Source organism: Crocodylus siamensis, chromosome 2 (genome assembly GCF_052110815.1).
Source record: "Crocodylus siamensis isolate JL-2025a chromosome 2, ASM5211081v1, whole genome shotgun sequence".
NCBI lineage: Eukaryota > Metazoa > Chordata > Crocodylia > Crocodylidae > Crocodylus > Crocodylus siamensis.
Window position 1 is genome coordinate 121,293,782 of NC_143396.1, and position 20,783 is coordinate 121,314,564.

General features: G+C 45.2%; 1 protein-coding gene across 1 annotated transcript in view; it reads right to left on the minus strand.

The window, feature by feature from the left end:
• Positions 1–19,197, minus strand: part of AP1AR (adaptor related protein complex 1 associated regulatory protein) — a 35,508-nt gene extending 16,311 nt beyond the window's left edge. The window contains exons 1-4 of the mRNA XM_090036682.1: positions 18,907–19,197; positions 6,715–6,763; positions 2,261–2,287; positions 485–510 (exon numbers count right to left, since the gene is read on the minus strand). Coding sequence (XP_089892808.1) covers positions 485–510; positions 2,261–2,287; positions 6,715–6,763; positions 18,907–18,989 — 185 coding nt within the window. The 5' untranslated portion in view covers positions 18,990–19,197. The remainder of the gene's footprint in view (positions 1–484; positions 511–2,260; positions 2,288–6,714; positions 6,764–18,906) is intronic.
• Between the last annotated feature and the right edge of the window lie 1,586 nt (positions 19,198–20,783).

Genomic DNA, 20,783 nt, shown 5'->3' on the forward strand with positions numbered 1-20,783 from the left:
ATACCTATATTTTAAACATGACAGCAGTCTTGCTGTATAGATAAGCTTTGGTTTATCAGCATATTAATTTAGCTGTTTAAGACTATTTTATGCACAATCATTTAATGCATTTTAAAACAATACCTACTAATGAAGAAACTTAAATACATCTGAAAACCCCCCCAAATGTCACAACCTTTCAATGAAGGAAGTGGAAGTATCAAAAACTAACGTAATATATTAGATGATTTTCCTGTTCCAGACTAAAGCAATATTGTCATTTCATTCTAAATTGTCCAATGTTGCATTACATTTAATAAACTATTAGAAACAGAAATATAAATGAATAAAATTACCCATTTAGAAGCATATAATAGAAATTTCTGAAACAGATAGCTGAGTGTCAGTATGTGTTCTGACAGGTAAGCTCAAACCTTCTCATACATGACAGAGATGACAGAAAAGTTGATCAGGAAAAAAAGCACTTGAGACAAATAATTCTTACCTCTGACTGCTTCCTGGGCTCTCCCCCTATAATTTAAATTATAAATACAAATTAAACATTTAAATCCAAGTAATTAAGAGGCATGTTACCCAATTAATCTTTAAAATAGAAACAAGTCAATGTGCATTTGACCTTTTTACTGGTGTAGATGGATGCAAAGAGTTTCATCACTGGCTGCTGAAAAAAACCTCCAGAATGCTGAGGACTTCATGATAAAGTTCCACCCTCCTTATTCTAATAATCTGCTTAGCTACTCAAGTTTTACCCAGCTGTGAACCACACCTGGAACAAGAGTGTTTTTGGTCCTTATGAAAAACGCTTGTTTTCTTTGATGGACTGGGGAACTTTACAATTTTTTTTTCTAAGATTACATTCACAACACTATCATTATTAGGATGAACTTGCTTGTCACTGAATTTGTAAGGCTTATTTTGGACATTCTTTCAAATACCTCACAGCTTTAGCAAGTCAGTTTATTCTGTCCCTTATCTCCTCAGCAATACAACTTACATAATTCACGCCCTTGTCTGATTCAGACAAAGTACCTTTGGGTACATCTTTCCATTCCATACTTCTACATCAGTGTTTTTCAACCTGAGGTCTGCAGACCCCTGGGGGGCCCAGAGACCGTATCTAAGGGGTCCACAAAAGATGACTATGATCAATCAAAAGTATGTGAATACCCACACTTACAATTAAAAGAGGTCTGCACCTCCATCTGAAGTTTCCAAAGGGGTCCACACCTCCATTTGAAATTTTTTAAGGGTCCGCAAATGAGAAAAGGTTGTAGAACAGTGGTTTTCATCACTGATCTGTTCATTTAATTCTCCATTACAAAGGGAGAAGAGACCTAGGCAATCCCTTCCCAGGGGAGGCTGCGATTTCCTAGCTTGTCTTGTTCTAGAAAAGTATAGAACTTTATCTAAACACTTCTGAAGAGCTAGATCAGAAAGAATTTTCCTTTTGGCTTTTGTGCTTGTTGCTCTTTGTTTCTTGTTTTTGATGCTGTCCAGTAGAACTAAACACTACAAATACCTCAAAGAAATTTGCTCCAGTCAAGGCAGTAGCATCTTTTTGGCAGATTCAGGACTATTAGATTTGAATACCTTCATTAGGACAAAAAAAAAGAAAAAAGCTATGCAGCAGAAGTCCTTTTTCCATATGACTGCAGATATAGATTCAATAAGAAACTAATGAACTGTATAATCAGTGACCTACCTCCTTGCATTTGGCATAAGAAATTAAGTTCAGGGCACAAGAGAGCAATTCTAAGGTGCATACTACTAGAAGGGGTTCAGTACAGCCTCCAAAGCTTCTATAAAAGTTCAAATTAGAGCCTGTAATAGTTTAGGGTCCAAACTAACATTCCTCAAATTGCCCATATAAACACAGTATTGACAATGTTAATGCTCTTATGACACATTTCATTTAACCAACTATTTTTAGTTATGAAGGATACATATACACCCCTCTGAAAAATCTGCTTTCAAAATACCCACAACTCCTCCCTTCTCCCAAAGGACTGCAAGAATCTGTGGGTTTTTTTGCTATGCCTCTTCCACTCAAAAACTGTTCCCAATCAGTAGAATATTATTAACAGTACTAGTCTTCTGGGGAAGGAAACTTACTGGTTTAAATAGCAGCAATTCCATTCCAAATAAATCAATGCATGAGTTGATTACAGCTAGGTTGGAGATATTGATCTTAGGACTACATATAATTAATAAAAAACATGTTTTACAACTAGGTTTTATAATACAGCACAGAAATACTTACCTCATCACTTTCCACTAGATTTTCAAACTGCAAAGAGAAAAAAAAACAAAGACTTATTTGATAAGCCTGGTCATTCTGATACACTGTACTTCTTTTAATATAATATACTTGTTTAGTTGGTTTATGTTACAGAAATGTTACATAAAGACAAAATATTTATCAAAATAACTGCAAAAAATAGATATGTTTTGCCTGATCAACATCCCTACAAAACCTAATAACCAGGGATCTGGGTTTTCTGTTTCCTGCAGAAAACCAGAAAAAAAACATGGATTTTCCCTTTTAACTGAGAAAAGCGCAGATTTTTCATTTTAACCGAGAAACATGCAGATTTGTCACTTTTGCAAAGAGCTAAAGAGCTCCTTGCAGGCTGACAAAGTCCGGGGGGGGTGGTAGGAAGGCAGTCAGGCAATGTACGTAGCATCCTGGAGAGCAGCTCCCTCAGCTACGTCTCAGCGGGGAGGGCAGGGGATGGAGGACCCCATAGGGAGGGAGTTGAGTAGGGTTGAGGCTACTGCCACTGGAGCAGGGTGTGTGAAGCTTAGGGCCCAGGACTGGAATGCGTGGCTGTAGGGCCTTGGCAGGAAGTGGGACAGAGCTGCATGCAACTCGTTTTAGTGATTGAGGCACTGGTAGGCTTCCAAATTGCAAATATATCAATAAAACATTGTGTTCAACTGATGCCTATATACAGCGGTATTTCATTTTAATTGAGGATTTTGGCGATGTTAATCAGAGAGTTTGAGAATTTTAAAACAGAGAAAACCAGGATCCCTCCTTATAACTTATTTTCTTAATGCTATGGACACATCTACACGTGCTATTAATGTGCCTTAAGCTTATTGAGCAATAAAATAAGATGCAGTAAACTTGCCCTAAGAACGTGTCTACACCTGCACCCTATCAGGCACAGATTTGCTCCCAATGGGGGTAGGCAGATCCAGGCCTGCTCCTTTCCTGCTCTGTCCCCCTGCAGCAGTCAGAAGGAGCTGCAGCTGCCCAGATACTAGGGGGCTCTGGGAGGGGCAGGAACAGCCTGGCTGGAGATGCTGTCTTAGGAGCCTGTGGCCAGTGTGACATGAATACTCCCCACCCTTCCTCTGGTAGTGGCAGACAGGGCACTGTGTCCATGAGATGCTTGTGGACCACCTCCTCCACCATTTCAGTCAAATGGGTTGCCAACTGGCTGGAGGGCCGCACCCAGAGGGTGGTAGTGGATGGATCCTTCTCAACCTGGAAGGACGTGGGCAGTGGGGTTCCGCAGGACTCTGTCCTTGGGCCCGCGCTGTTCAACATCTTCATCAGTGATTTGGACGAGGGGGTAAAAAGCACCCTGTTCAAATTTGCTGATGACACTAAGATGTAGGGGGACGTGGGCACACTGGAAGGATGCAACAGGCTACAATCAGACCTAGACAGGTTACAGGGGTGGGCGGATGAGAATAGGACGGGTTTCAACAGACAAGTGCAAGGTAATGCACCTTGGGAGGAACAACCGGCACCACACCTACAGGTTAGGGAACTCCCCTCTTGTCAGCACGGAGGTGGAAAAGGACCTTGGGGTCATCATTGACTCCAAGATGAACATGGGCCGGCAGTGTGGGGAGGCAGTTAGGAAGGCCAACTGCACCTTGTCATGCATCCACAGATGCATCTTGAGCAGGTCCAAAGAGGTGATCCTCCCCCTCTATGTGGCACTGGTCAGGCCGCAGCTGGAGTACTGCATTCAGTTCTGGGCGCCACACTTCAAGAGGAATGTCGACAGCATGGAGAGGGTCCAGAGGAGGGCCACTCGTATGATCAGGGGGCAGCAGGGCAGGCCCTATGAGGAGAGGCTACGGGACCTGAACCTGTTCAGCCTCCAAAAGAGAAGGTTGAGGGGGGGATCTTGTGGCCTGTTATAAACTAGTCAGGGGAGATCAGCAGGCATTGGGGGAGTCACTGTTCCCCCGAGCACCACCACGAGTGACGAGGAATAACGGTCACAAGCTGGCAGAGGGTAGGTTTAGGTTAGATATCAGGAGGCGCTACTTCACAGTCAGGGCGGCTAGGGTCTGGAACCAACTTCCAAGAGAATTGGTGCCGGTTCCTACCCTGGGGGTTTTTAAGAGGTTAGATGAACATCTTGCTGGGGTTGTTTGACCCCAGTATTCTTTCCTGCCATGGCAGGGGGTCAGACTAGATGATCTGCTCAGGTCCCTTCCGACCCTAGAAACTATGAAACCCCCTGCAGTAGGGCGCCTGAGTAGCCATCCACGAACCCCACGTCGACAGGGCAACTCCAAAACCATGCACACGATGGGCAGTTTGTAACCAACACCAAACTTTATTTTCATCCACCACAATAACACACCCGCCCTCCCTGCAACACAGATTCCCCTTCTTCTTCAACAGCACACTCCCTCCCAGCAACGCATCCTTCCCGAACCCCAACATACACCAACAATAAAGGTCCTGCTTCCTGTGTGACCATGTACAATGTCCTTTCTGAACTGTAAGGAGGCAAAGGGGGGAGGGGATCAGTGGGGTAGAAGTACAGTGATAGGTAGGTAGTGGAGGAGGCAAGGAGCCTGTCCTGGAAGGTGAGGACCTCCTGGTCCCTCTCTTGCTCCAGATCCTAGGGTTGCCAAGCCCATGAGCCGCCTGCCACTGTGACCAGTCTGTCCAGCAGAAGGGTGCAGTCATGCGTGTGCCGTGGTGGAGGCAGCGCATGTGGAGGGCACCAGCTGATGGTGGCAGTGTCCTTGCTCATGACTGGTGCTTGTTCACCACGTGCAGCTGCTGAACCTGCAGAGCAAGGACAGAAAGGCCATCTGTAAGAGTTTGCAGCATTTCAGAGATAACATGCACTGGGTAGCACACAGAGGGGCTGTGCACTGCCCAGCCTCAGACTGGGGATTATGTGTGCACAGGTACCCACGAACCATGGTAAGCTGGTCGGGCAGGCCCTGCCATAGATGGTCACTGGCTAAGCCCTGCATTTCCACTCCCTCTGCAGGGGCAGGCAGGCTACTTGTTATCTGCAGCAGGCAGCCTGCCTTCTCTGTCCTGTCCCCAGGCCAGGCAAGGGCTTGCTCCTACTGACAGCTGCCATGGCAACTCTGGACCAACTCCTCTCCATTCTTCACCTTACAGGGCAGGTAGTTGTCTCCTGTGCCACCAGGCCTGTGGCGCCCAGGGTTGGGGGTGGATGAGGGGTTCCTGCCTGGCCAGGATGCACAACTGGTGATGTCCCCCACTCTCCCTGGTGGCCCTCTCCGGAGAGTTGTCTAGGACCAGGGTTCCTGCTGCACATGGCCTGCACCCTAAGTTTGCCCCTACTGAGAATCCTCCCAGGCATGCAATGATGAACTGTTTGAATACAGTGAGGGGTGCCCAACTCACTACACACAGCTACTGCTGACTGCCATGGTGTCCCAGGCGCAGCTGAGAACGTGGCACAGGACTCTGAGCTTTGATGGCACCTCAGGCAAGCCTGTACTATCCTGCAATGTGTGTCACCAGCTGGAGGGGTATCTCTGCCTATGTTAAGAGTCCCTGACACCTGCAGCTGAGGAGAAGCTCTCCGCTGCCATTGACGAGTTTCTCTGCAAGTCACAGGCCCTTGGTTGCCTAACTAGGAGGTCACAACCTGCTCAATAAAGTTCTGAACTGCCTCCTGACTCCCTGCATGTTGGAGCAGGAAAGTCCAGGGAGCAGGGGGAGCTCGGCCAGGCAGGTCGGGGAAGGTATGGTGGGAGGGCCACCCCTGCTGCAGGTCCTGACTCCAGGTGTGCCGCCAGGGGGCAGGTTAGGTCAACTGGTGCAGACACAGGTGGCTGCAGTGCATCGTTTCCCCTCCCACTCTCCTCCCTGTTGGGGCTTACCAGAAGAGTATGGCAGGCGGTCTGACTCCATCTCTGGTGGCGGTGAGGTGGTCCAGCTGCCTGCAGTTTCCTGGGGCACAGCAGAATAGCACCTAGCTGCCCGGGCAGTGGCCCCCTCTGGATAGGGCCTGGAGTTGCTCATCACAGGGGCCGTCCCTGGCCTGGGCTGCATGGCCTGAGTTAGCAGGAAGGCACAGGACTAGGCTGCTTGTGCTGCCAGCTGAGGGTGGGGAGAGCACCTGGTCCTGCTGCTGGTGCCCCAAAGGGCACTCTCCTGGCGGGTCCTTGTCAGCACTGGCCCAGTGCTGGCTCCTGCAGCCCATCTGTGCTGCAGATGTCATACTTTCATTCCTACATGCACTACAAATTAATTTCTGACTGGTCCAACAAGGCTTATTTACCTTTACCTGCTCCACCACAGAAAGCACCACTGAAGCCACTTTTTTTTTCACAGCACTGTTACTTCAGCTGGCTAAAGCATTAAGAGCTTCCATTTTGTACAAGCCTTGAAAAATGTTAAAGGCCTAAGTAGATTGCACACTTTACAAAAGTTTTCAAGGTTTAAAACAAAAATAAAAAAGTACTTGCCTCTATAGTGAAATGTTCTCCAGTTGAACATGTTCTAAAATACTTTGATCTGGAAAAGAAAACAACTTACATTGCATAAAAGCAGTTCTGTAGTTTAGCGTCTCTCAAATTATGCTAAAATTGCATTTATGGAAGAGTGAAACCAGGTCTGATAACGAACATTTTAATGATTTATTTTGGATACTTTGAAATGCAAAATACATTAAAGTCTAATTTAAATAAGTTAGATAAATTGACTTAAAACTTCTTAAATTATTTTTTAAATTATTTATTAACATATGCACTGTAATAAAGCAGAAGTAAACTAGAATATGAAAAAGGTACTTGAAGAAAAAAAGGAAGGGAGCAATGGAAGTAATTCCACCTTTGCTGGGAAAGGATTTATCAGGATGTTGATCTCTGCATCTGCTGTCGTTTAGCATTTTTAAGCAGCTCCAATAAATCTGACATAACTCCTTCTCAAAGCAGATCATTTTAGCCAGCCTCTGAAAAGCTGACAGCTCATGATATGACAGTAATTCATTGTGTCTGCAAGAGCAGTGTCCTATGTAACAAATGCCAGCCTGAGGAAACATGTCTCTGACAGTCTGACATAGCTGGAGGGTCAATCTTGTAGGTTCCTTGTTTCTATAGAAATAGGACTGATTTGTTAAAAAAAAGCATATACATACAAGAAGGTAGGTCAGAATCATATGACTTGCTAGTTGCCCATGGATCACAATTTGGAAACCATTTTACTTTTTTTATTTTAGCAGAGCCTGGTTGAAGCACAGCAACCACAGGAATCCAAGAACTCCCTCAGCTCCCAGCAAATAGCTGTTAATGTACTGAAAGAAGGTTTTTCTTTCTAAAATTAAGGAATTAAACTTATCATACTATGCAGTTTCCCTAAGGCTTTCAACCAAACTTTTTTTCACCCCCAAAATAGAAGGTAGGATCTAGGATGGCTGGCAGAGAACGAGCATTTTTGGTAGGCTGTATTTAGGTAATTCCTGTTAGAATTTATAACACAATGATTTTCAACCTTTTTTCATTTGTGGACACCTAAAAATTTCAAACAGAGGTACAATTATAATTGTATTTGAATTATAACTTTGAATTATAAGTGTGAGTATTCACATATTTCTGATCGATCATAGTCATCTTTCAGGCACCCCTTAGACAGTCTGCAGATCCCCAGGGGTCCATGGGCCACAGGTTGAAACCACTGACCCAATACTTCTGTTGCATTAGAATTTATTTCAGGGCAGGCAATTTAAAATAACTGCTATAATTCATCGTCAGGGTAACTTTTAAAGCTTTTCAGCATGTTTTGCAGCACAAAGAAAGCATGCACACACAAATATGTGGTTAAAAAGATAAGGGGGGAGGAGGGGTCAGAATAAAATTAAAGGGAAAAAAAACCAAGCTGGTGCCAAAATTCTTTCAAACAATAAGATGAAGTAGGCTATGGACGGGGTTTCTAGGAATAATGAGAGGACAGAGCTATAGTGTTAAAGATTCAGCGGGTCACAAATAAGACACAGTCCAAGTAAATGGTTCAAGTCCTTGAACTGCGATGGAAAGAAAGCGTAAACCATAGTGATGCTTAGAATTCAACACGGTCATATACTGCCACTCTCAAGGCAAGGTCTTTTGCCAAGCCTCAGCAGCAACTAATGGCTAATTCAGTAGCCTTTTATAATTGTGTGAACAGCATAAGCCATTTCCCATTGATCTCTATATGACAGGCACCACTTAAGCTGCATTAAGCCAGCCACCAAGTTGGTACAGACATAATGGGTAATCAGAGGCTCATACCTCTTTATAGTGCAATTACCTTGTCATTAAGAAGGCTAGTAGACTTAAAAAATCAACTGGATCTCCATGACTACTAGTCATTTTTTGGCTGCTCCTAGTAGTTTTGAAATCAAGAACTACCAGCAGCCCTGGCACCAACTACCAGCCAGTTTCAGTGTTTTCCCCTTTCCAGATAAGTCTGTGGCTGAAAAGCAGGCATTGCTACATAGTACTGAACTGGGTTACAAGGTTTAACCATCCATTGTGCAATACTGGGCAACTAGCTATTTGCCAAATGAGCCTTCTATAAGCAGCTAGACAATGTTTCATACACAACTTTCTAATTTACTGAAATTCCAGCAGCCAGGAAGCCAAACTATTTGACCAAGTTATAATCTACCACCAGAGTTTTCACAAATTCATAGATGTTAGGGTCAGAGTCCAACCCCCTGCCCTGGGCAGGAAAGAGCACTGGGGTCAGTTCGAAGCCATTTTAGTGCCTTTGAAAATACTACACTTCAGTGCCTAATTTTTTTCCTAGTTTTGAATATTGTGGTATATGTATATTAAAATATTTCAAAATACATTTAATGTACTGAAAACAAAGAAAATGTTTAGTAAGAGATATTAAAAATGTAGTTGCATAAAAAAAACACTTGCATAAACACTTATGCAGCTTATGCTATTAAACACAGAAATGACCCACTGAATTTAATGGGCCTTATGCAAATAGCTACATAGAATCAAGCCTCAAATTTACAGTATTTTGTTTTGTGCTTGTAGCAACTCTTGAAAAGTTCAAATGAGATAATTGGGCAGTAATGGCAATCTGTAGGTATATTATGGCTATTTGCTGGGAGCTGAGGGAGATCTTGGATTCCTGTGGTTGCTATGCTTCAGCCAGCCTCGGCTTAAATAAAAAAAAGAGAGTAAAATGGTTTCCAAATTGTGATCCATGGGCAACTAGCAAGTCATGTGATTCTGACCTACCTTCTTGTATGTGTATGCTTTTTAAAATAAATCAGTCCTATTTCTATACAAACAAGGAACGTACAAAGGATCTTTAAGGTTCAATTTGCTACATGTTAACTAGAAGTTGCAATACTGCAAGTAATCAAATTAGTTTAACAAAGTCTTATCAAGGCTGAAATCATTTTTTTTAATATCAAATGATTAAAAAAAGAAAAAAAAATCACTCCACCCTGTTTTTATTTCCGAAGCAGCTTTTAATAACGGTCTCTTCCAGAATACAACCTCTTATGCAGTAACCCTCAATCTTCCAGCCTTGTATAGGTTGGTCCACAGGACAGATCTTGCTGTGGAACAACCCATGTGCCAGCAGTCTAGCCTGCAGGGCTTCCTATGAGTCCAAAAATTTGGCAGTGGGGGAACAATGGCAACATTAATTGCCATGGCTTTCAGAGACATCTAGTGGAAGTTGCAGTAATTCATGCTGCCACTGCTCCTCAACTGCCAAATTTATGGGCCAGTGGGGAACACTGTGAGCTGAGTGACGTAAACCCCACAGGCTGGATTCAGCCCATGGGCCACACAAAAGGCAATCTAGTCCCTGGGTCTGCTGTTGCTGTACAGGCTTCATTAAAAAAAAAAGTCACAAATACTTTGGGATACTGAGAACTATAACAATCCTACTACAGTTACTGAAGGCAAAAGTACAAAAAAAGGAAGTGGTCCCTTCTCCTTACCTTGCCACTTATCTAGTTGAGAGGGAACACGTATTATGATCAGCAATATATTTATTTGTCAGCTTCCTTTGTTTAAAGGATATGGATATATTTTGCTGTTTCTGGAAGAAACTCCTAAGGGAAAGTTACACTGCTGCTGCATATTAAAGACTACACAGACTAAGTATCAACTCCTTTCAGCTCAAACAAGATCACTACAGAAATTAAACTTTTCAACATAGGCAGTCAGCCATATAAACTTTTGGAGTGTAAACATTACAAGAATCACAAAGTTCACATGTACACTCTGTTAACCTGACCATCCAGAAAAGTAGAAACACACTCCATAAAAATCTTCTTTGAATTACACATGCAGGGGAATTTCAAATAAAACTTTCACTATTAAAACTACCTGTGCCAGAACACCAACCAAACAAAAACAAAAACAAAACCTAACCCAAGAAACACTCCAAAAATATTTTAACCGATTTTTAAACACAGACTCTTCTGTCATGTTTCAGTTTTGGGTCTTGGCGGGGAGGGGATGGTATTCAGTAGCAAAAGGAACCAGATGCTCCAATTATATTTATTCCCCCACAGCTGTATGAAGTCGCCCCTCTAGAACAATGATTCTTTACCAATGCATCATGCAATTCTTTTAAGAGAACTTAGCAATATTAGCACTGTTGGGTGTACAAACACCTATGTATGATCTACAAGATAAACCCAAAGATTTTAAATAGGAGTCCATAGCGCCAAACACATTCTGACCTGCTGCAGTCTGAATTTTTTTGCAACAGAATTGCTCTATTATTTTTAATAAATATTACTACTTTAAAAAACAAAATGAATGAAAGCTGAAAGCCAGTACTTTAATGTATCAAGTCTACAATGGTTCAGTGTCACTGTTCTAGAAGTAAAGAGAAAATGCTTATTATAGAGGGTAGTGACAAACTGACCTACTTTCTAAGTACAGTGACCGATCACAGACAATGAGTCTTACTTGAAAACCAATTCAAAAGAATTTTAAGGCTATTCAATTAGACACACAGACATTAATTGGAAGTTCCCCTCCCACCATTCATATTTTTAAAAAGGCCAACTTTTGGACAACATTTAGCAATCTAACTGAAAATGCTCTTTTAAGTACTATGATAATACCTATTGTAGACATTTTGGAGATTTCTTTGAAATAATTTTCAAAGCAGTTTCACACAAGGACAATTTACAGCAGTATTTGTAGGGTATAATACTGAAAAAAAAAATACCAAGGCATTTAAAGCAGTTTAAAATATTTTTTCCTGTTACTTTACAAAGGACACAAGAATGGCAAAGCCCTAATTTTCTCAAAAGTGGAGCTCTCTCTTAGTTCTCATCATTATCTTTGATGGAAAGCAGTAGTTAGTTAGCTAGTAAAAATCAGTTTCCAGCCCTGTGGATCAAAGGCATCAAACTCACCTTGAGCCCTGGGCCAGATCCAGACTATGGGGCTTGCTGAAGGCCAGATCCAGCCCAGAGTATGATGGAGCATGAGTAGCAGCTCTGATCTTGAACAGGTGGCAGTGGCTCCAGCTGTTACCACATGCCCACTGCCAGAGCTGCTATGCACTGTGTTCCCAGTGCTGCAGTGGCAGCTCCAGCCGTGGTCCCACCATAGGACATGAGGTAAGGGCTGGCAGCTGGGGAGGTAGTATCACAGTAGCAGCAGCAAAGAAGTGGCTGGAAGGGGTGGGGCAGAGGGGTGGGGGGGCACTGTATCAGCGCTCATTTGCCAATCGCCATGTTCACTAGGGCCCAAGGATGCCTGATTCTGCAGCAGGCCATGCCCCCAGTTTCTGGTGGGTACCAGTAGCCAACAGGCTGGATAAAGCAGCTTTGGGGGCTGGATGAGGCCAAAAGGCCACACGTTTGACACTTCTGCTGTACACTATAAGGGATAAAACAATTCTTACACACGGTGTGTGTCCCAGAGTCATAGGTTTGGAAGAAATCCCAGGGATCATCTAGACTAGGGATGTCCAACTCAATTGACTTGGCAGGCCACAAATAGTTCAATCATGGCAACAATGGTTTTAACTCCTTCACCACCAGCACTAACAAAGTGGCTCTGGCTGCCACAGCATGAAGCCCCATGAGTCAGATCTCTGGGTCAGCTCAATGGGGTTTCTTACACAGCCTCCAGTAGCTATAGTGTCATTGCCAAAAGAGTTAATACTGTTGCCCCTATGATTTAACCACCTGAACAGCCCTGATCTAGAATGGCATGCTGTTCCTAAACCACTCCAGACAAATGCTTATCCAGCTTCTTGAAAACTTCCAATGAAGGAAATTCCACAACATCCTAGGGAACTCATTCCATTGCCCTGCTATTCTGACAGTAAGGAAGTGGTTTTTGGTCCCCCCCCAAGATTTAACTAATTTGCTTTGTTGCAGTTTAAGCCTATTGCTTCATGCCCTACCTCATGACAAGAGAACAGTTGCTTTCCTCTTTTATGGTAACCTATTGAATATTTGATAACAGCTGTTATGTTTTCCCCTCTTTAATCTAATTTTCTTCTCAAAAGGAAACTACTAGCTCTCTTAACCTTTCCTCACAGGACTTGCATCCCAATCCCTTCAACATCTTTTTTGCTGACCTTTGGATTCTCGCAGTTCTCTACCTTTTTAGACTCAAGGCACTCCAAAACTTTTCTAGATTTAGTGGCACCCCATTTCAAATTGCTATAAGATATAAACATCACATTCGTGAACGTTAGAGGTACAGATAAAGATTTTCTTGGCCAATACTGATAGGTGATGGTTAACCAAACATATTGGCTGATGCCGATCCAATAACCGATATTTAGTAATAAGGCAAGGCATTTTAAACTACTGATATAAATAAACCCTTTTTTTTTTTCTGTTTTGCATTTATCACACACATGCAGACCTCCTGCCTGCTCCAGCCCTTAGTGACGAAGGCAGTGACCGCCTTATTCCCATGCACATCCCCCCCTTACCCACAGCTCCTACCCACAGTTCCATGAAGGCTGTGCTGCCATCCCAGACGGGTGAGGCAGACCCTTATGCTGAGCTCCTGCGGCCACAGGGGAGAAGTTTCTTTTGTAAAGGCACCTGGCAGAGCAGAGCATCCCTTGTGCAGTGCCTTACCCTGGCTGCGTGCAACCCATCTCTGTGGCAACCCTAGCACTCAGGCCCCAGCTACGCATGTGGTGGTGCCATGGTGGAGACAGCAGCAGCAGGAGCCAATAATGGTCCCTTTGTTGCTGGGCAGTGCCCCCAGACTACTTCCTACTGTCTCTACCCACTCCCCACTGGGACCTGTAGCCTGCTGTAGGATAGGGCTGGCAGCAGGCTGCAGGGACCAGACTATGCTTGCCAGGGTGCTCTGGGCATGCGGTCATAATTATCGGCTACAATGACCAAAAAAAGCCAATAACATCATTTCGCCTTTTATCGGTGCTGATCCAATAGCCAACTGATATATCAGTGCATCCCTAATGAATGGGCATCAATTTTTTTTCCATGAAATCTCTTTTCCTTTCAGTAGATTTCTCAATGTCTCTTTTTGAAAGATCTTTTTAGATAAGGCAGAAACATTACTGTTAAGCCAGTATTACAGCTAAACAGTTACAGGTACTTAAGAAGTCAGAAAATAAAAACACTTGTGAGTCACAGTCCCTTAGTTACATGGGTGCAATGGTCTGACTACAGGATAGGGACCAAGGCTAGCAGCACCCATGTGAATAACGGAAACTTCATTTCCTTCCTCATCCACGACTAGTGTGCATAGCAGGCTGAGCTCCCTCTGAATCAATGTGCCCTGGTAATGCTATCCAGTGTCAGAGGGCCTGGTTTTATGCCCCAGCATGGATGCAACCCTGAGCTCCGACTTTAAGCCTGTTCCCTGCAACTCCCACTTCCATGTGCTGTTTCCTTGCAAGCAGCTGTAACTGTCCTCTCTCCATGGGCACTAAGGACTGCCAGCACCCTCTGGTCCCAGCCAGGCCAGGCTAGGCTCTTCCCACTGTGAGCAATTCCATGAAATGCTAGCATTAGGGACAGGCCAGAGCAGAGGCAATGGGAGTAAAATGAGGTGTGAGGGGAGTTGGGAGAAATGGGAATTGTGAGTAAGGAGGAGCTGGGAGGAGAGGTGAGAGGCACTTCAGGCAGGTTTGGGTGTATGAGCAGTACGGGAAGGCTCCATGTGGCATGAAAGGGATGATAAGGGACCACATCTGTGTAGTGGGGGCAGTGAGGGGGCATGATAGTACTTAGTGAGATGCAAAGGGGATGGTTCGGCATGATGGTGTGGGGTTGAGCATGTGGGAGGCGGGGGGAATAAATGGAATAATGGAAGACAGAATGAAGCCAGGGGGATTTGAGTGGGCAGGGACAATGCATAAAGGCTGGGGAGGGGCACTTTGGGGTCACAATGGAGTGTTTGGGGGACCCATGTGTGGACATGCAGGGATCAGTTTTATCTGTGTTCAGGCTGGAGGGTAACAACTGTATACCCCTGGCACCAGGGGCCTGCCCCACACTGAAGCTAGCAGTCAGGCTCCCCCAAACCCAGATACAGTATTTTTTCCTTGGATCTTAAACTGAATAATATAGCTCTATTTCTCTAACATATTTATAAAGACTCTAGTTTTTTTTTTAACTGGAGAAAAATATGCATTGTGTTATGTGATGATGCACCACAGAATCTGCACCCTCCTTTCTAAAATCCTAGATCCTTCCACAGGCACTGCACTACATTCTTCTTCATGTAGAACCTAGAACTAAATGTGAAGCCTAGAACTGCAAACAATAACCAGCATAATCTGTCTGGGGTCCAATGATACTATCATTTCCCCTGCTTTGTAGGCATTACTCCTGTTAAAACACCCCAAAAACTCTTTTTTTGTAACCACAACACATTGCTGACTCGTATCGTATTTGTGATCCAGCATAATCTTCAGTTTTTCTCAGCATGCTGCTGCCTAACCAGTTATCTCCTCTTCTGTATCTATATCACCTTACATTTGCCTTTGGTGAATTTTAGTTTGTTGTTTATTGCCCAGTTCTTCAAATTAACAGGGTCCTTTTGAATTCTATCACTCTCTCTCATGTTTCCACCCATTCCAATTATGCGTCATCTGCAAACCTGATCAGGAAGTTCTTTACTCCTTGATCCAAGTCAATAATAAAGAAGTCAAACAGCACTGGACTCCAAACAGACTTGTGGAACCTTGCTTGAACCCTCCTGACATTCTGACATCAATCCATTTCTAGTTGCCCTAGTAGCCTTCAATGGACTGAAGTCAGGCTGACATCTATAATTCTAGAGGCCCTCCTTTCCCCCCTTTTTACAGACGGGTATTGGCTTTTTCCAGTCCTCTAGGATGTCACCTGTCATGCATGACTTCGCATATATTATTGCCAGTGGCTCCAAAATAGCTTCAGCCAGTTCCTTCAGTGCCATGAAATGAATTGTCAGGTCCTCCTGATGCAAATTCATTCAGATGTTATCAAAAGTTATTTAATGAGCTCTCTTTGTGATCCATGCCCCTTCTTTGCTTACATTTTGTTAGTTGTCTGATCACAAACTATTGTGTGCGAGGACTGATACACAAAGTAGTTATGGAGTAGCTTTGCTTTCCCTTAGTCTTCTACTAACAGCTCATCATCATTATTGAGTAGAGGTCCCACAACTTTCCTGGTCTTTCTTTCCTATGTAGAACCTCTTTGTATTCTCTTTAACACCCTTGCCAAATTGCATCTCATTTTTTGCCTTCACTTTCCTGATTTTGGCTCTGTAAGCATTTGCTACTCCTTGGTATATGGCCTTCCTTCCATGTTCTATATGTTTCTCTCTTGATTTTGCAGGAGCCAAGAAGTTTCTTGGGTTACCACACTGATCTATTGGGGTTCTTCTTACCTTCCTACTGTGTGAGAAAAGCATCTTGCTGTGTCTTCCATACTATATCTTTTAGGAACCGCTAGCCCTTCTGGACCCCGTAACTCTTCAATCTGTCCATCCATGGGACTTTACCAACTATTTTTTCAGCGTTAGGATACTGTACTTGAAATATGCAGACTTCAACTTTCTTGCTAACCTCATGCTCTCTTTTTTCTTAGAATCCTAAATATTATGCCATCATGATCACTCTCTCCCTGACCCCCCAAGTCTCCTATCACCATTACACTTGCAACCAATTCTGCTAAATGAATCAGAATGCACTTCCCACTTCAAGTCAGCTGGAGATACTCAAGACTTGCTGGAGTCTCTGGATACCTCTGGGAAGACTAAGTGCTATTTCTTGAGTTTCTTTAGGCCGTTCTAAGCACTGACACTCATGGACATCAAAATAGATTCACACAAACAGTGCCAGATAACTAGACAGACTTCAACAGTGTTCTGCCATGACTGAAAGTTTTTAAAGCTACTGAATATCTGACCTGATGCCACACCTAAAATACATGAAGATAAATGAGTACCAGCATATCAAAGAAAGAAGTTGCCTGATAACCAAACAAGTAGTAATCCAAGAGATTTACAAAGGATATTGAAGAGCCTAACAAACTTTGTTGCAAGAGCACTTAAACCGTTAACAGCCTTGTGGAAACCTACTACACAATAAACGGGTGACTAAGCACATCTAAAACATCGCTGAGTGATCATTGATACTTGAGGGGTAAACTTCCAAGACTGAGCATAGACCAGTACTAAAGAACTGAGGCAAACACTAAGAAGTCAACACTAGAGCACTGTATATAAGCACCAACACAACAAAGGCAAAAAATGTAATCACATTTGATCTGACAGGAAGGGGAGAGTTGGTAAGTCATAGTCTCCTGCTGGAGTCAGAAAATCCTGTTCATTTTCAGCCTTGGTCTCCTAACAAGGAGGCAAAAGTCAACCAAAATCAAGACTGAACCAACTAGCAGCCTAGCACTAAACGAAACCTCATCAGTGAGAGCAGTACCTTTATAGCATTCAGTGCTCTCTCAAATTCCTGGGTACCTAAATTAGACAAACAGCTCTAAAGAAGAGCCTCAGATGTTCTCCAGCTATAAACAGATATTGCCAAAAACACATATTAATATAATTCGCCTTGAACTGTGCCTTTCAATGCTCTTCTGAAATACTGCAAAAAAAGTTCTAGAATATGAAAATTAGCGCAAACTAATTAAAATTGTCTTGAAGTTCAGAGTCTGTAACACTGAAGATACACAGCAGAGCAGACCAAATGAATACCAAGTTCAAAACCCAAAAAGCCTAGTGACAAGTTTACACAAGCCCAAAAGTTTTCCTTCCTCTGGTGTTGGGCATATACCATTGCCTATTTTCTGCTTGCATAAACACAGAACTTTGGACAGACTTCTATAACAATCATTAAAATATTCATAAGAAGCATGCTCTTCTGAACAAAAACCCTTCTGATGGATTAGAATAACCGGCCCTTTGAAGTATGTGCACACACATGCGGGCACTCAGCACCACTGCCAGCTTGCATGCCTTTCCTTAGATGGGATGACTGTAGCATACCCAGACACACATATACCTCCCCCCCACTACAGCTTTTTAGGAATTCATAAATATCCTTAATGCAAGCAGATTATTATTATTTTTTTCTGATCAACCTACAGCTGCAAATGGCTGAGAATACTGAGGGAATTGTGAAAAAGTTTCAGCTGTGCACTAAAATATTTTTGCCACCATTTATATAAGCGACTCCATTTAGGGAACAAAGGGGTGTATATAGATTATGTCTGGTCTCTAAATCAAGGATTATATGTAATGAGACTTACATGCCCTCTTTCATGACTGGTATGGTATTTTATTTAGGATACAAGTAACTACCACATGCAAAGCCAGGATTAATGCCATTACATCCTATATCAAGCAATGCTGGCCTACATACCTGCTCTGATCTGGCTAACTTGTTTCTTCAGACAGAAACAAGCTTGCTACAACTGTCCTCTGACCTTGGGCTGGCCAGCAACCAAACGGTCGGCTGCATAATTCAAAGCGGTCTCAAGGCTGAACTGCATTACCCTAGTCCCAGAGCAGCCATCCCAACGGCCAGATGCATAACTGCAATCTCCTCCCATGCCTATCACCGACTATCACCCACAGTACAACTTAAAATGCTCCACATCCTCTTCCCTACCATACATCCACTCTCCTGCCATTAAGCCTCCACGAGACCTAGGAAGCAGCCCATTTCTGGGCAGACCCATGTGTGCAAGGAAGATGAGGCATGCTGCCAGCCTGCAAGATGTGCCTTTATAGTACCCGCTGTTGCTTCCCAAAGCAGCTTGGGGCCATGTCCAAACTCAGGAGCCCCCTCCTTCCTAAAACTGACCTGGTTTAAAAGACTTCCATGAAGCCAAGGGTGGGGGTGCATTTGGGCTGCTCGGTCACCTTCCCAGGAGACCATCATGGGCAGATGGGCAGGGGACACCACCTGCCCAAGCTGGGAGCCCCCGAGGAAACCCTCCCATGGCCCAGCACAGGTCCCCGAACCCCACCAGGAGCGGCTGGAAGCCAGCCCGCCCTGCCACACGCCCCCTTCATGGTGGGAGCCCGCAAAGACCACCCTCCCCCCGCCCAGCCGCCCAGTGCTGTGGGGCGGCACGAGGCGGGGGGAACCGGGCCGCGACAGAAGCGGCGGCCCCGCCTGCCCACGTGGGCCGCGCTGAGCCCAGGCAGGCCTCGCGCCTCCCCCCCGGCTCTCACCCGCCGCCGCCGCCGCGCTGGCTCCGCGCCGCGTCCCGCCGCAGGAGGAGCCCGCAGCACCCCTGCGCCCAGCCGTTCCCCATCGCATGCTGCGGCCCGGCCCCACGCACGGCGGCGGGCGGCTACGAGGGCGGCCCGGGGCTCGGCCGAGGCAGCGCCCGGCGGCGGCTCCGCTCCGCCCGCCGCATGGCCCCGCGAGCCAGCAACCGCCCCAACCGCCGCCAGGCCCCGCCCCGCCGAGGTGCGCCGGGGGTAGAGCCGCCAGGTGCGTGCGTGCGTGCGTACGCGCGGAGGGGGCGGAGCCGACGGCTGGCCCCACCCCTTGCCGCGCCGAGGTCTGCGTAGGGTGACAGTTGGCAGTGCGTCCCGCGCGGGGGTTGGATGAGGCGCTCATTCCACCCCCCCCCCGCCTCTGGGAGGTGGCACAAGCCACGCCCCGCCCCCACCGCTGCTGCCCCCGGCTGTCTACTGTCATCTCCGTCTGGTGTGCAGATCTCATCGCAGCCCCCCCTCAGTTCCTCCCCGCCCAGGTTTGTGAGGCTGTGCCATAGCACTGGGAGCCTTTCCCAGCATCAGGGCTGACGGGCCCTGCATGCGCCTCCCACCCGCACGTAGGTGTCACTGTGAGAAAGCCTTTATTTACCACCCGTTTGATTCGCGGCACCATGTCAACAGTACTTCAAGCTCTGTGAGACCCTTCACGGGAGGGATGTGCCCTAGCTGCTTGGGAATTAAAAATAAGGGACGTCATATGGATGACAGCCTGGTGGTTCTGGACCCACATGCCACAGGGTGCAGACAGCAGTGCAGCTTGCAGCTGCCACTCAGAACGGTTTCTACAAAGCGCTCTGAGTTATAACTGTTATCCCGGACCAGACAGAAGTTCACTCAGAGGAGAGGGGAATCCAGGTTCCCATAGCCAGGGACCCATAGCCCTGGGTTCTGCCAGCACTCCCTGTTTTCAGAGTGAGAGGAGGGGGGAAAGGCACCAGACAAAGCTTGTTCTTGGGGCCCTGGGAGGCCATTATTAACACTGTTCGGTGTGTATATGCTTGCGGGCTTAGATCAAGCGTAGTCCTATGCCTGCCTGGCAAGGGAAACACCAGGACCTTGAGGCGATCTTCCTAGTTGTACCTGGGGAAGACTGCTCTCCTGGCACGGGAATAGTACCTGCCAAGGTAATGTATAGTAAACCTCCCACTTAGCTACTGGAGTGGGAAGGTCTTGGCTTTATGCCCACTTTACTGAAAGGGGAGACTCCCCCCAGACTTGCTCCTGCAGCCTTATAGCTGAGGGCAGGCAAAGTTTGGGGGCATCCGAACCCCAAGCCTCTGGGCTTGGGCCTGCAAGTAGGATGCCTGCCAAAGGATTTGGAAACATCTGAAATCCCAGATGGGGGTGGAGGATGTTTGCCAGTTGTAGGGCCACTTATGGTTCTGGACTGACTCACGGATTTGGAATTTGATTGGGCAATTTTGGCTTGGAATACGAAAAATTTAAAATAAACAATAAATATATATATAAAAAAGATGCTTAACATGACAAGACAAAAGCCAGAGATGGCAATTAGGAATCTGCAAAACATTTTGACTTGTGTTGGTTTTTCAGAGTTTTTTAGCACAGGAGAACTGTGCTTGCGGTTTTGTATCGTCAAAAAACAAGTGAAATGAGCGTTTTGAAGTGGGATGCTGATAACTTTAGATAAGTTATGGAGAGGTGCCTTGAAAGTCTGTCTAAAAGGCTTGAGAACCACTGCAATAGTTAATCAAGAGGTTTAGACTTAACACCATTCCTCATTTATTGGAATCTGACAGGTCAAACTCTTTTGAGAGTATCTGGGTTTCAACCTGAAGCCTCAGCTGCAGGTGGCCAATGGC